Consider the following 16,208-nt stretch of genomic DNA (forward strand, 5'->3'; position numbering starts at 1 on the left):
TGAATTAAAAAAAGGTTTCACACAGAACTAAAAAGTACATATGAGGGTCAATCACAGCATTTTAAAAAAAAAAATCAGCAGAGAGGTAGATATCAATGTAAACGTGAGCAAGTTGAAGTGTAGAAATGAAAGCTGGCCCGTCAGATAATGCAAATGAAGAACATTTTAGAAAGAAAACACTACTATGTCTTTAGTAACGTTTTGTGCTGGGAAACATCCACAGATCGTATCTGCACGTGAAAATGGAAAGCCAGTATACCTGCTAAAAGTCTAACTAGTGTAACAGCGCTCAATACGAATAGCCTAGGACAGCTAAAAACACCGCATTGATACCTGCTGTACACATCCTAATGGTTATTCTTTTTCAAAAAGCCCAAGTACGTTTTACCACTAGCCACGTTACTAGCCAGGCTCATTATTACGACATAAGATGTAATAATCCTTATTAAGGACGGTACTGAGAACAATGCAAAATTTTAAATAGCTCCTGACAAAAACATGCCCCGTTATTTCAAAGTACACAAAGAAAGTATTTTTAGGACATTTACATTTTATTTTTTGTTGAAACCATAACATTCAGCATTCGATTTTACAGGTATTTACAGTCAATATACAATATGAAAGTCTAAAGATCCTCGTTTTGAGTAGCTAGAAGAACACTGCAGATGTGCAATAATGCGATCCAGCCGTCTTTCAATTGGTTAAATCCAGGATGGAACTGAAGTGGCTTCTTTCTGCACCTGCTACGAGACAAAAACAGGGTTTCGAATCAGCCATGTATTTTACGTGCGTCAACATTACATACAAGGCTCAATAAAAACACAAAAAGGGGACTGGTAAATCTATATTGAATCAATTGCAGCAACAGTCACTGATTTTACAAGGTCTCATGTAGTTGGAACTCTGTATTACGATAAAAGGAAATTACTAATTCTCTCTGGTCGAGGAATTCTTTCAGGGTGCTGGGAACGATTCTACTCCGTTTCCACACACACATACAACACAGCCAATCTTTTTACCACGCTTCTAATCGTTTTTTGCATTCTTATTGTTTTATAAATAAAAATTAATTACATATACACAGTGTACACTTCATATACAAAAAAAGATCTGCAAGTGCCAAAGGTATAGTACAGCAGGTTGTGTTATATCAAAGTGTCCACATAGTCATCAAGGAGCATATTTATCATATCGTTGCATCGCCCTTGCGCCACGCAAGGGGGGTGTTGAAAAGGCAACACAGCACTAAAGTCAGATTTATCAAGCCACACAAGCCCACCTTGCATGGCTTGATAAAGCTGGAGTAACACAAGGCAACGAAAATTGCTGCCTTATGGTACTCTGCCCCAGGGAGGCTATCTATTGGCGGAGCGTGGGTGTCCCCACACATCCACCAATGGATTTTGGCGCATTCCCAGATTTGCCATTAGTGGTATAGCTGCGAATGTGTTAAAAAGCTACGCTTCCCTAGGGGTGCCGTAACGGGGAGAAATATGTTTATTTCGCTTTGTTTTTCCGTCTTTGTATGTGTGCTGTATTCTGAATCACATAAAGAAAGAGGTAAAGGCATCTCAGGAGTGTTTGTGTGCTGTAATGCGGACCTGCACAAAAACAATCCTGCTTCAACTCAGACATCCTTGAACCATGGCATAATGTTACCTGCGTTGGCGCTAGGAAGCCAAGAGTGCCCCAGTGCAAGGAAAGGACAGGAATGCGCCATATGATGTTAAATACACGCATTCCTGCCCTTTCCCTTTCATGCAGCGCAGCAAGGTAGCTTGCTGCGTTGCACTGGGTGAAAGTATGGAAAAGATGTCAAGAAAGCCAAGACCTGATAATCAAGGTGCAAGACCACACAGCATCAATAATGGTCTGCCATCTGGGTTTACAAAGAGTCCATTCATGGTCCCCATAGCCTATCATGTTTAGACGGATATCCTTGCGCCGTATATACCATTCTTTAAAGGGTACATCAGTGGTCCATACCAATATGTGGCATGTTTGCTAGTATTAAACCGAAGGAGCAAACCTATTATGCTGTCATCACTTGTAATTGACAAACCATACAAGAAGTATTTTGTGCTAGACTCATTGGGCCTCATTACAAGGGACTGATACGGATGGGTCCAGTGGCAAGAGTGACCAATGGCCCCATCAGAAGTAAAAGGACACCTGTGACCAAGCCCCTAGAAGCAATCTATAGCCAGACCGAAGTGTAAAAAACCCTACCTAGCTTCCATTACACGTCTATCATCCATGCTTTTCAAACCTCTTCCAAAATGTGAGAATATTTTTACAGAGGAACTGTAGTGACTGGTAGCATACAACCTAGAAAGGTTTTAGGGTTTGGCACTTTGTTTAAATACAAAGTGAACACTGCTCCAAGCACACATATGGCTGCACTAGCATAGTGTTGTCAAAGTACTGTTGGCCAATATTAGTTTCAACATGCAAGTGAGTGCTGTCAATAACAACCAGGAATCACTAACCCTGACCCCCAGAATTTCCAAAATACAGATGAAACTTTTTTAGACGAAGTTAATCAAATCGCCTGTCAAGTATTATCTGTCGACTTCTAACAGGCAAGTCCCCTGCCTTTAAACACCCGATGGCATCTAATATGCAATATTATATTGATGCAATTGAGTATGCCAAAGGTTACTGAATTGTTGTAGACAGAAAACCATGTCAACTGCAATGCTGGAATTAAGTTAAGAGTAATATTAATGTGTTTTAATTTCTCCTCTCAGTTTATCAAGTCTGTGTTAAAAATATATATTGGGTTAAAAATTGAGCTGATAATAATCAGCTCCAAAGATGGTGAAGTAAATATAAAGCACACTTGCCCTCTGTGTCCCAGCTGTTTTGCAGCATTATTGGAGCCATTGAAGAGTCAGGTAGAATGAAATTGTAAAAATACTGTATCTATTTTGGCATACATGTAGGAAATACTTTGTGCACAGCTCTAACATTTGTTTGAGAGATGAATGGCATATTTGGAACTCTGGAGAGTGAGATGCTGCTATTACAGTATATCACTGTATGTATTCTAAAGCTAAAACATGGTGCTAGGCAAATGGCAATTAGCACATGGATTTTTAGGTTAGTTTACAGAAAAACCATGTAAAAACTGAAAGGCTGAATAGCCAAATGTGGGATATAGTGTGGTCGATACGCCACTCACTCGTGTTTCTAAAATATAGCAAAAAGTCTGCAAGCAGACCAATATAAATGCAGCTATAGCTGCAGTGCTAAATAACAAGTTACTTATTTTCAGTAAAGCCTTATCTGGTAGACTCTTTCGAGCCGCAGATTTCTTAACTTAAAATATCCCCTGTGTCAGACAGGATCATGAAGATTTTCAAGCAGTACCCCTGTGTGCCGGTAGGTGGCGTCATTCAGCTCTGCATCAGAAATGACATGCGAAATACCTATATAGGCGCCTCCTCGGCGCGCTGATGTCAGTTACTTTCACAACATTCCACGCCATGAAACTGGAGAGAAAAAGAATAAGGTCCTGAAAGGGGTGTCATACCCTAACCGGTTCACAGAACGGGGAGAATGGAAGGGTCAGTAAGGAATGTGCAGCTAGAGTCTCTACCAGATAAGGCATTATCGAAAGTAAGTAACTTGTTCATCTGAAAGAGACTTCTAGCTGCAGATTCCTTTCCTTAGAATAGATATCCAAGCAATACCTTCCAAACGGTGGGACGGAGAACACGATTAGACCAAAGAGTCCTGTAGGACCGAACGAACAAAGGACCCATCGGGACGGACCTGACTTTCCAGGCAGTAATGTTTTGTGAACATGTGTAGTGATGCCCACGTCACCGCCTGAGAGATATCCAGGAGAGGAATGTTGCGCGCTAATGCAGTGGTCGCGGCCTAGGATCTGGTAGAATGAGCGTGCAAGCCATCCTGGGGCTGTTTCTTGACCAATTCATAGCAGATCTTAATGCAAAAGACAATCCATTGTGAGTTGATCCGCTTCTGCACAGCCTTCTATCTTTTGGCTCTGACATAACCCATGAAGAGTTGATTATCCACCGGGGACTCTTTTGTGCGAACAAGGTAAAACGACAACACTCCTTTTGGGTCCAGACGTTGGAGTATCTCCTCATCCTTGGTAAGATGAGGCAGAGCAAAGAAGATAGGCAGGGTAATCTCCGGCCTACGTGGAAGAGAGTAACAACCTTCAGAAGACGGGAGGAGGAGCTTGGCGGGCATCCGAGATGGCCGCGTGAGCACAGCGCTCTCCGGACCCCCGCCGCTCCCGGCTTAATATCCTGCTTTAATCCTGATTTTTTGCGAGGATTCATATAGAGGACGTTGGGCTGATCTACCTGGACCTTTCAGAAACTGATTTGGACATCGGGTGCCTGAATTATGTTCGATTGAACTTTTGGGCTCCACCCTCGAAGTGCGCCCGGGACTGGGTGAGGTTCGGTGGCCGTCTTGGAGTTGAACAACAACGGCAGGGGGATTGGTCTTGCGGGTCCCCTTCTTAAGTTTCGGTTTCGTTTCTGCCTCAGACTGGGACACTGGTGAGAGGGTCGGGCCAGAGCTGCGGCCGGGACACGAGTAGGTTGTCTGGCCCTTGGCTGCACTGTTCCTGGAGTGGGCTGCCTCTATCCTGGTGATACCCCTCTTGTAGTCCTTTGGTCCCGGGGCCTCCATTTCTGGTGCCCGGTCCGTCGACCCTGGTGACTCTACTCGTGACGCATCTTCAAAATGGCGGGCAGAGGGGACCGAGAGACGCGCAAGACGAAGACACCTCTGCGCGGGGGTCCGGTTCAATCTAATGTTATGGATCGTTATACCCACTCTAAGGGGTCCCCCGGAGCTGCCCTGCCCGGTCCCATTGCGTCCGATCAAGTGGTGGATGCGTCGACGGAGCCCTCCTTGCAGGACATCATGGGCGCCATTTCTGGCATGAGGGAATCCATAGGCCAACAGTACGAAACCTTGGCCCACAAACTTGACACTGTGGCAATTGAGGTGAATTTGATTCGAGCCGATCTCTCCAAGACGAACGAAAAGGTGAAGTCGTTGGATATCAAATCATCCAGCCTCACGACGGACGTCTCTGATATTCAGACGGAGATTGGCAATCTCCGTAGGGTGAACGATTTCATGACCCGGCGCTTGGAGGATTTTGAGAACAGGGCACGTCGCTGTAATGTTCGCGTGGTTGGTGTGCCGGAGAATCCAGAACCCCACTCGGTTGATCTCCTGGTTGAAGACCTCATCCAGAACCACCTTTCCCCGTCTGGCCTTAGTAAATTTTTCGCAGTGGAGCGCGCACATCGTGTTCCGGGGGGCCAGGGCAAGCCAGGCGCCCCGCCGAGACCTATTGTTGCAAAGCTTTTCCACTATAGAGATCGGGACGCTATCCTGCAGGCCTCGCGGGTGAAGGGCCCGGTGGCCTTTGAGAATGCCACGGTGAACTTTTATCCGGACTTTTCCCAACAGGTCCAGAAGCAGCGTATGGGATTTCGTGGTGCCAAGAAGCGTCTTAGGGACATGGGGATGCGTTACGCAATGCTCTTTCCGACCAGGTTGCGGGTGGAGTATAATGATCGAACTTTCTTCTTTGATCGGCCAGATGCTGTGAAGGACTGGCTAGACTCCCTGCCTCATCGACCTCCTGAGACTGAGTCCGAAGCCCACCCGGGCGGTGCTGAAGGTGGCGTAGAGAGCTGAACATTTCATCTTTGACTGATGCCTTGTTTTGTATACCTTCTCCAGGGATGTAAGCCTATGTTCCTCTACCTCACATGTGTTTTGATGTATGATCTTTTTCTCGTCATTGGTTTGATCGGGAGGCGGGTGGGACAGAGCCTTTCCTCCTCCGGGGTCTTTGTGTAGAATAGGGGTTCTTGGGCGACAGGCACACTGCAGGTTGGGGTGGCTTTTTAGCTTTTTGCAGGGGTGCAGGGTGGGGGGTGTTTTCTTGTTACCTGGGGGGTGGGTGGTTGGGAAGTTTGTTGTTTGTGTGTTCTGTGTTCAAGGCGACTTTATTCTGTATCTGGACTGCTTTTTATGGTCATGCTCATTGGTGGGGGGTTTGGGCTTTTTCGGGTGGGATGGGGGGTAGCGGGTTGAGATTTGTTTCGTGGAACGTTAATGGTCTGGGAGATCGTATCAAGCGAAGTGTGGTGTTGAAATGTATACAACGTTTATCTCCTGACATTATTTTCCTGCAGGAGACTCATTTGATAGGCAATGTTTGTCATGCAATGAATAGGTGGGGCTATCGCCTCGTAGCGCATTCGGGGTTTACCTCGGGTTCCAGGGGTGTGGGTATCCTTGTCCGGGCTTCCCTCCCCCTGGCTATTGATGATGTTATTCAGGATGACCGGGGGCAGTATGCTGTTCTTGTGGGTCGATATGAAGGCCGTGCCCTCTCCTTATTAACTGTTTATGTGCCCCCCGGCTTGCAGACTTCTACCTTTTCAGATTTGGGCCGTGTCTTGTTGGACCTCCCTGATAGTACTCTCTTTCTGGCTGGTGATTTTAATTCGGTAGTCTCCGGTCTCCACGATCGCCACCCCCCTAGGGATACCCCTGCGGCTCAGCAGTGGTTGGGTGGATTTTTGGATACCTTTGGCCTGGTGGATTGCTGGAGGCTTCTGCATCCTACGCAGCTTCAGTACACCTTTCACTCTGGGGCCCATGGGAGTCTGTCTCGGCTGGATTATTTCCTGATGCCTGCGGCTCAGTCCCCAGCGGTGCGTGAGATTGTGCACCTGCCCAGGGGTATCTCTGACCACTCTCCGCTCTGGCTTCGTTTTGAGGTTGGGGTGGAGGCAGTGGGCCGGGTGGCCCCCATTAATCCGTGGTACCTCACCTCCCCCGAGACCCGCACCCTTTTGCTTAAGTCCTTGGACTCGTATTTTCTGGATAACGAGGGGTCGGTTTCCTCTGCTGTGTCCCTGTGGGAGGCCTTTAAGACCGTGATTCGTGGGCAGGCCCTCTCCCTTGTTGCTGAGGCTAAGAGAGCGAGAAATAGAGAGGTGGTTGATCTTGAGGGGGAGATTTCTGCATTGGAGGAGGGCTTGGAATCTGGTGTCACACCTGAGAAGCTCCATGCCCTGGGTCTGAAACAATTTGCTTATAAGTCCGTGGTCACAGATGCCGCCAAAGTGATGTTTCGGGAGCAACAGGGTCGTTTGTATGATGTGGGTGACAAAGCGGGTAAATTGCTGGCATGGCTGGATAAGAAGGAGAGAGCTAATCGTGTGGTACCCGTGATTCAGTCTGCGAGTGGTGTGAGTGTAACGGACCCGATTGGAATAGTTGACCGGTTCGCCGATTACTTCCGTGTGGTGTATACCCCTGTGTCTGAGAGGGATGTGGTTGACTCTCGCCTTTTGTTGCGTGATATAGCCCTGCCCATTGTTTCCGATTTAGACCGTGTGGCGTTGGACTCCCCCTTTACGGTTGATGAGATAGCTACTGCCATCCGTTCCCTCCGTTCGGGCAAAGCATTGGGCCCGAACGGGTTGCCAATCGAATTGTACAAGTTGCGTCCCGATAGGGTGGTTCCGTATCTTCGCGCCATGTTTCTGGAGTCCCGGGAACGGGGTATTCTCCCTTATGATCAGAGACTGGCCACAATAGTTGTCATCCCCAAGGAGGGTAAGCCTCGTGATCTTTGTTCCTCCTATAGGCCCATATCCCTGCTAAATGTTGAACCCAAGGTATTGGCGAAACTCCTGGCATCCCGTCTCTTGACGGTCATTAGTGACTTGGTCCATCCGGATCAATCTGGATTTATCCCGCATCGCAACACGGCTCTGAACCTGCGTCGTCTTCACGGCGCGATCGCGGGGGCGGGGCTTCTGACGGAACCGGCCATTTTGGCATCGTTGGATGCTTCCATGGCCTTCGACACGGTGGAGTGGCCTTATCTTTGGGCGGCTCTTGAGAAATTTGGTTTTGGGCCTGAGTTTATTGGTTGGGTCCAGTTACTGTACGCGGAACCTCTGGCGCAAGTAGTGGTGGAATGGTAGGGTCTCGGCTCCTTTCACCCTTGGTAGGGGTACCCGTCAGGGATGCCCCTTGTCTCCGTTACTGTTTGCGCTCGCCCTGGAACCATTGGCTGCTTGGCTTCGGTGGGAACCTTCCCTCAAGGGGATCCGCTGGTCTCCGGACTTTGAGGACCGCGTTTCGCTTTACGCGGACGATATCCTTTTATATCTCACCTCCCCGCGTAAATCTCTGTCTGTTCTGTTTGACGTTCTTGCTTCCTTTGGAGCCAATTCGGGCCTTGTTATTAACTGGACCAAGTCCTGTGTATATGTTCTTTCGGGGGTTTTGCCCCCCTTGCCGAGCAGACTTCCTATTCAGGTGGTCCGCTCGGGTTTCAAGTATTTAGGGATTTTTATTACGTTGGACCCGAAGCTCCGCTTTGAGCGTAATCTCCTCCCACCGCTGCTTAGATTGCGCCTGGATGTGGCCCGTTGGCGTAAGCTTCCTTTGTCTCCTCTGGGCAGGGCGGCTCTGTTTAAAATGATGTCCTTGCCGCGATTCCTTTACGCGCTCCAAAACTCCTATGACGCTATTCCTAAGTCCTATTTCCAAGAGATTGAGAGTCTTCAGCGGCAATTGATATGGGATGGGCGTCCGCGTATCGCGCTCGCAAAGCTCACCATCCCTTGGTATGACGGGGGCATGGCGCTCCCCGATATCAAGCGTTATTACTGGGCTTCCCAGTTGTCCGCCATTAATCACGTGATGTTTTCCCCGGGTCGTAATCCTGCATTCGAGATGGACAGATTCCAGCTCCCGGGTGGGGACTTTACTAGAGCACTTTATTCTCGACCGGCCGGGCGCCATCTTGTGGGCCCCTCCAAAATCGCAGTAACTGTATGGCGAGCTGCGAATGTGAGTTTGGGGTGGGAGGATCGCTTGACGTTGGCGACGCCGCTTTATGCCTCGGAACGTTTGGGCGGACTTTGGTCTACCAATGGTTTCGACCGCTGGGATATGATTGGGATTTGTAAGGTGGGTGATGTGTGCTCGAACTGTTGTGTGAAGTCGTTCCAGGCCCTCCAGGCGGAATATGGTTTGAGTGGTAGGGAATTTTTTCGCTACCTGCAGGTCCGGCACGCCCTCACCTCAGTTTTGGTTCCTGATGAGACCCTGCCTGAATCCTCCCCCCTCGAGGACCGTGTCCTTGATGGGCATCTTCCCGATAGTACTATTTCTCTGATTTACAAGAAATTGATCAATAATCGGGCGGACTTATTGGTCCGACTTCGGGAGGCTTGGGTTGGCGATGGGTTGGAACTGGACGACGAGGATTGGCAGTCGGCACTCTCTTCTCCCAAGGAGGTGGCCATTCCTGCCCGTCTCCGTTTGGTTCAACTTAAGATTCTTCATCGAGTTTATGTCACGGGTCCGCGTCTGGTGACGATGGGCTTTTCTTCGGATGGGCTATGTAAGCGTGGTTGTGGTTTGAGTGCGACCTTTTTACATATCCTTTGGGAGTGCCCGGTGGTAGCGGCTTACTGGACTGCTGTGCTTGAGGTGATGACTGCTGTGACTGGTGTTGCCCTGCGGCCGGAGCCACGACGATGTCTGTTGAATGTGTGGGAGCCCACTGACTACTCTGTGGCCCAGACCAGATGGGCTACCCTGGGATACATGATTGCTAAGCGGGATGTTGCGCAACTCTGGGGCGCTTCCAGGCCCCCTGAGGTCTCGAAGTGGGAGGACAACATGGACTGGTCCATGTTTCGTGAGAAGACGGTTTATGTGGCCAGGGGCAGACCCAGGGCGTGGACGAAGGTTTGGGGCCAGTGGAATGATTATCGTGGGGATATTTGCACCCCTCCCCTTGTAGGCACTGCTGAGATTGTCCTATCTCCCTAGACGTGCGTTCCCGGAACCTCCCCATATGGGTTTTTTTTTTTTTTCTGTATTTCCGGTTCTCCCCGCTGCTCCCCTCCCCCCCTCCTGACTTGATTGGAGCCTCCGGGCTCTGGGTGTGTTCTCCTGATCGTGGACCGTCCCCTCCGTTCTTTGGGCTGACCTTAAGTATCGTGCATTCGCCTTTTAGTGTTTGTTTTTCTTTTGTAAAATAAAAAATTCGAGTTGCTCTGTGATATATGTAGAGTATGCTTTGTGCTCGAGCTGTACCTGACCACGGGTGTACATTTCTGTTTCATGCATTGTGCCTTGTTATTAGCGGCCAGCCCGTGCGGTTGTAGGCCCATTCTTGTACGTTCCTATGCTTGCTCCAATAAAGGTTTTTGAAAAAAAAAAAAAAAAAAAAAAAAAAAAACAACCTTCAGAAGAAAGGCGTCACTTGTCCGGAGGACCATTTTGTCCAGGTAAAAGGTGGTGCAGGGACGCTGAAGAGAGGGCCTGCAATTCACTGATCCTCCTGGCCAATGTAATGGCCACTAAAAAGACGGTTTTAATGATCAGCTGCCGAAGAGGACAAAGGTTTGAATGGTGCACACATCAGGAAAGTGTGAACAATTTTGAATTCCCACTGAGGCATGATCAATGGCATTGAGGGAATATGTGCTGCAGACCTTTAAGGACAGGCAATCTAAAAAGAGATCGTTGGCCCAGCAACTGCAGAAATGCAGAGATTACAGAACGGTACCCCTTGCCCACTGAAAGTGCCAGTAGCAGAGCCCTGCTGTACCAAAGATGGGGCAAACAAAAGAACCTTGGATAAAGGTGCAAAAAGGGGTTCAACGTTGTAGGAAGTAATCCATGGCACAAATTTATCCCATTGGCAGGCGTATATCGCCTGGCTGCCAGAATAACAGCACAGACTTCAGGCAAAAAGTCGAACGCTGTCAACTGTTGCAGCTCAATCTCCACACATGCAGGGAGAGGGTGTGCAGGTCTGGGTGCCTAGCCCTGCCCTGCAGCTGTGACAGAAGATCCTCCTGAATAGGCAGCCTAAGTGAAAGACCGATGGTCATGTTAAACAGCTCGGGATACCAGACTCTCCATGCCCAATCTGGAGCCACAAGAATAACTTGAGCCTGGCCATTCCGGATCTTCTTGAGAATTCTGGACAGGAGTGGTATTTGCAGAAAGGTGTACAGGAGGCCGGAGCTATATTCAAGACGAAAAGAATCTCAGAGGCTGACACTGTGCGTCCTCAGCGAACATATCTAATTAAGGCTCCCACCATTGCTGAAAGAGGCCTTGCACAACCTCCTATTGGAGATGCCATTTGTGATCTGCTAGGCATCTCTGGCTGAGTTTGTCAGCTCTGGCAGTCAGAGATCCCACCAAATGCTGAACCACCAGGGAAATGCCCTGATGTTCCAACCATGTCTAGCGGCACAGGCCCTCTTGACACAGGGTCCACGACCCCACCCAACCCTGTTTGTTGCAATACCACATGGTAGTGGTGTTGTCTGTGAATGCCTGCACAAGCCTTCTCTTGATCGAAGTAATAAAGGCTGTTAAAGCCAAGTGAAACACCCAAAGCTCCAGCAGGTTTCTGAGGAGGTCGGAGACCAGAGTCCTCCAATCTTCACTTCTCCCATGAGGCTGCCACAGCCCAGGAGTTACCCATCTGTCATTACCATTAAATATGGTTGGGGAACTGAGAGGGATAGGTCACTGACCCGGTTGCGTTTCGTTAGCCACCACTGCAGGCCTTTTGCAGTTCCCTCCGAGTTCTGGACCATGTCGAGAGATTCCGTTGATGCTGCTCTCAGTGGGCCTTCAGGTCACACTGCAGAGCCCCCATATGCCAGCTGTCACGTGTCACCAGCAGGATACAGGAGGCCATGAGGCCAAACAGCCTCAGAGTCGGTCTCACTGAATTCCAAGTTAGAGGCTGAAACAATAAAATCATAGTCTGAATATCCTGGACTTGCCACTCAGGAGGATAGATATGAAACTGCACCGGGTCTAGAACAGTTCGGATGAAAGGGAGCATCTGAGTGTGAGTCAGGTGGGTCTTTGGCGTGTTGATAGTGAACCCCAGCAAATGCAGGAGGCTCACTGTAGTTTGAAGGTGGTATAAACTGATTGGGGCTAATCTGCCTTCAACAGCCAATCATCAAGGTAGGGGAAGACTGAACTCACCCATCTCCACAGGTGAGCTGTGACCACCACCATCACCTTGGTGAACACCCAGGAGATGCTGGTAAGGCTGAAAGATAGCGCAGCAAACTGAAAGTGCTCTTGGTCCACCATGAACCACAGATTGTGTCGGTGGGCCAGCAGGGTTGTGCAAATATGCGTTCTGCAAGTCCGACACAACCATCCAGTTTCCTGGGTCTATGGCAGCCAAAACTTGGGTGAGCGTGAGCATTTTGAACTTCTCTTGTTTTCCAGAAGAGGTTGAGAAGGATAGGACAAAGTCCACTGTCCTTCTTTGGCACCAGAAAATAGTGGGAATAGCAACCACAACTTACTTCTGATGCAGGTACCCTTTTCTATGGCTCCCTTGGTCAAGAGAACCTGCCCAAGGACCTGGCTCCAGCCCTGCTGTCCTTGAAGTGCTCCAGTGCTGAATCGCCTTGTCTTAAAAAAGGTGAGAGCCATCAAAGGCATGTCGATGAGGGAAGCTTGGACATCCCCTGAAAAGCCAGATTTCCTCAGCCAGGTGTGGTGACTCAAGGCCACAGATGATAAAAATGCTCTGTGCAGCGAGTCGGTCATGTTACGTCCCCATCAGCTTTGCTGCATCACTCCAATAAGCAACAGCCTAGGAGAGTATGGCCCCGCCTCCTCCAGCACCAAAGGAAGCACTTGCGCAACAGACTGCTATAGTGTATGGGAATAACGGCCCAATAGGCATGTGGTGTTCACCACCGCAGTGCCAGGCTGGTGCAAGAGAACATTCTCTTACTGAAGGTATCCAGCCTCTTGGGTTTCCAATCAGGTGCAGTAATAGGGAAGACACCAGGGTGATACAGGATGAGGAGGTTTGGACCACAAAGATCCACCATTTTGGATATTGTGCTAGGTAAGGTAACTGAGATCCCCAGCAGCTGGGCGATGGCGGCAGGCAATTATCCTATTCACAGGAGCCCCTGTGCAGGGCTTGGACCAGGCCACAAGTAGGGCATCCTTAAGTCTTCAGTGAATGGGAGTAAGGGTTCTGAGGGGGTGACTCCCGGCTGAAGCACTTCCATCAAGACAGTCTTATTTGCCACTGAGGGATGGTCAAGGTCCAGGACCTCAGCCGCCCTGCATACCACTATTGCAAATGAGGATCCCTCTTCTGTAGCCACAGTAGGAGGGAAAACTAGGCCAGTGTCATGTGAGGTGTCCAACACACTGGCCTCACCCAGTTCCTCATACCAGTTGTCCTACTTCTCAGCTGGTTGGTCTCCATAAGGGTCCATAGACCAATAAATAAGGCACTGGCTCCGGTCTGGGAAGAATGTCCTCAGTCAGCGTCAGATGACGCCCATCCGGTTCTGTGTCAGAGATGGGAATGACAATGGGTATGGTGCTGCCTACTGGAGCGGTCTGATCGCTGGCTCTGCTCTCGATCCAGCGAGGGATCCCTGGGGCCCAACTGGCACTGAGGTTGAACCAGCCGGCGTGGTCTCAGTAGGGATCCCTCCCATGCCAATGGGGCCAAAGGTGCTCCAGAGGGGTCAGCCCGCACAATGATGAGGTGTATGGCCTCATAAAATTCTTTTAGCTGGGCAGCGGTCTCTCTAGCAAAAGTGGGGAAGCGCGGAGCGAACCCTGGCTGAGGCCTTGCCGACTTGCGGGGCTTGGAGGGGCAACACTCCCTTATCTCGTTAGATGACTTTGGCAGACACAGTGAAGTCAAAGGACATTTGGACTTCAACTTCCTCTGTTTGTAGGACTTCCCCGATGACTTTAAATGTGACGATAAACATCGGGAGGGCCCCCGTGAATGGTCCCTGGGACCTCCCAAGCACACAGGACCTCCAGCGTCACAGAGTTGACGAACATCGGCCAGCGAGGAGTTTGAGGGATTGCTCCATCAGTGCCTTAAGGGGTGCAGTAGTTCTCACAGACCTTGGAGTCACGTCCCGGCTCCAGGCACCACAAATATACCAAGTGAAGGTTTGTCACATGCATTTGCCTATGAAATGCCATGCTTGTTTTGATATCAGCCGGTTTCTTTGGAGACAGCCTCACACCAGGAGATGAAAAATCTCAAAAGGAGTCAATAAAAACTCGAAAAAGACCAGTCAAAAAATGACTGAGTGGTAGCTCAGACCAGACCAGAGCTATCTGGCATGGAAAGGAAAGAACTGACGTCAACGCACAGAGGTAGGGCCTACATTGGTAATGAGCACGTCATTTCCCCTGCAGACGCAGAACTGAAGACCACCACCCACCAACATGCAGGGACACTGCTCGAAATCTTCCAGATCCAGTCTGATGCTTGGTTAAATTCTAAGGTAAGAAATCTGTGGCTAGAAATCTCTATCAGATATGTCAGGCAATTATTTTGACATGTGGAAGTCTACCTCTCGTTGATCGTTGGTTACATTTTCCAAGTTTGCCCTGCTCAGAGAACTTTGAGCCAATGTTCAGGGATTTTAATAGAACATTGGAAACAAGGTGCCCGACCTAGTAAAACTCCCCTCGTGTATAGGTCAGTGCCTTGCCCACAACAACAAATTTCGACTTTCATCTTGCAAATTAAGTCAGAAGATGAAATTGTTCACTGGGGGGGAACTGCAAGTCTTTACTTGACCCTCACTTCATTGCAGTAAGTCTGAAAAGGCAACTAGCACTTGCTCGCCCATACCAAACATTTCCATACTACATTATTTTTTATGGATGACTTCTGAATTTTCTTTAAACATTCATATATCATATTTTTAATTTACTTTATGCTATTTCGGTGGAACTAAAATATTTTACATGCACTCCGGAGATTCCTGTTGCTTGATCCAAAGCTACTAAGTGTAAATCCAGGATTCCTCAAGAATTCTGATTTTATTTTTTAGGAGCTAGGTCGCTTTGTGGGAGCTTAGTTTCAGATCAAGACGGAGTCCTCTTTCCCCTAGTTATCAATACAATTCCTCACAAGAAACCCACACACTGAAAAGGCTGTACTAATTATGAACGACGGGGGGCCAACGGAGAACACCAGAGACAGGACACCTTACCTGCAGGGCAGACGCTCGCTCCTGGGGCCCAAACGCTGTGGTCTCGCTGCCTCGCCATCTCGCGGCTGGAGACTACAGCTCCCAGGGAGCCTTGCGCCCACTTCCTGCTTCCTGCCATAGCGCGCCCGGAGGCGCTACTTAAACAGGACGCTCCCTCGGTGGAGCGGGGGCCAACGGAGAACACCAGAGACAGGACACCTTACCTGCAGGGCAGACGCTCGCTCCTGGGGTCCAAACGCTGTGGTCTCGCCGCCTCGCGGCTGGAGACTACAGCTCCCAGGGAGCCTTGCGCCCACTTCCTGCTTCCTGCCATAGCGCGCTCGGAGGCGCTACTTAAACAGGAAGCTCCCTCGGTGGAGCGGGGGCCAACGGAGAACACCAGAGACAGGACACCTTACCTGCAGGGCAGACGCTCACTCCTGGGGCCCAAACGCTCTGGTCTCGCCGCCTCGCCATCTCGCCGCTGAAGACTACAGCTCCCAGGGAGCCTTGCGCCCACTTCCTGCTTCCTGCCATAGCGCGCCCGGAGGCGCTACTTAAACAGGACGCTCCCTCCGCGTCGCGGGACGCGCGTGGGCAAAGGGCGGGCCGTCTGTGGCCGTCCGGGGCAGGAAGGGGCAGGGCAGGGCCCCATCTCTGACATCTGCAGCTACAAATGGGTAAGAGAAAGAAAACACTGACCGTGGAGGAGGGTGTGAAAAATGCGAAAGTACCAAGACACTCTAACTCCATATTGACTTACCTCTCTTCTGCTGTGGGGGCCTTAACCAAGGAGATTGCTGTGGGGCCTTAACCAAGGAGATTGCTAACGCTGAGCATGAATTGGGCCTGTCAACTTCCTCCCCCCTAACATTGTACCATCCCAACCCCTGGAGGTCGATGTTGTAGGCTCAACTAAGTTTCCCACATTACCCTTGGAACCGGTTGTGATTATAGCAAATCCCCCCCTTCCCGGCCAAATGAGCAACGATATCGCCCCTGCCCTGCTTATGAACCCCGCAAGACTGAACCCCCAGACGGGACCTCATCCAGCTAGGCGGAAGAAGGGGAATAGCGTCAATACGACCTCTAGTGAACAAGCGGACCTCTTAGGTGATAAACTCGAGGAAC

General features: G+C 49.7%; 1 protein-coding gene across 4 annotated transcripts in view; it reads right to left on the reverse strand.

Annotated features, from left to right (window-relative positions):
* Positions 1–532: 532 nt before the first annotated feature.
* Positions 533–16,208, reverse strand: part of SNX14 (sorting nexin 14) — a 647,427-nt gene continuing 631,751 nt past the window's right edge. For 2 of the 4 annotated variants that reach the window (XM_078648164.1, XM_078648162.1), the window contains one exon: positions 533–740. In XM_078648164.1, the coding sequence (XP_078504290.1) occupies positions 702–740 (39 nt within the window). In that variant the 3' untranslated portion in view covers positions 533–701. Of the gene's footprint in view, positions 744–16,208 lie in introns of all 4 variants that reach the window. The other 2 variants (XM_078648163.1, XM_078648161.1) reach the window with 1 other exon arrangement.

The sequence above is a fragment of the Lissotriton helveticus genome, chromosome 6 (assembly GCF_964261635.1).
Source record: "Lissotriton helveticus chromosome 6, aLisHel1.1, whole genome shotgun sequence".
In the NCBI taxonomy this organism is placed as follows: domain Eukaryota; kingdom Metazoa; phylum Chordata; class Amphibia; order Caudata; family Salamandridae; genus Lissotriton; species Lissotriton helveticus.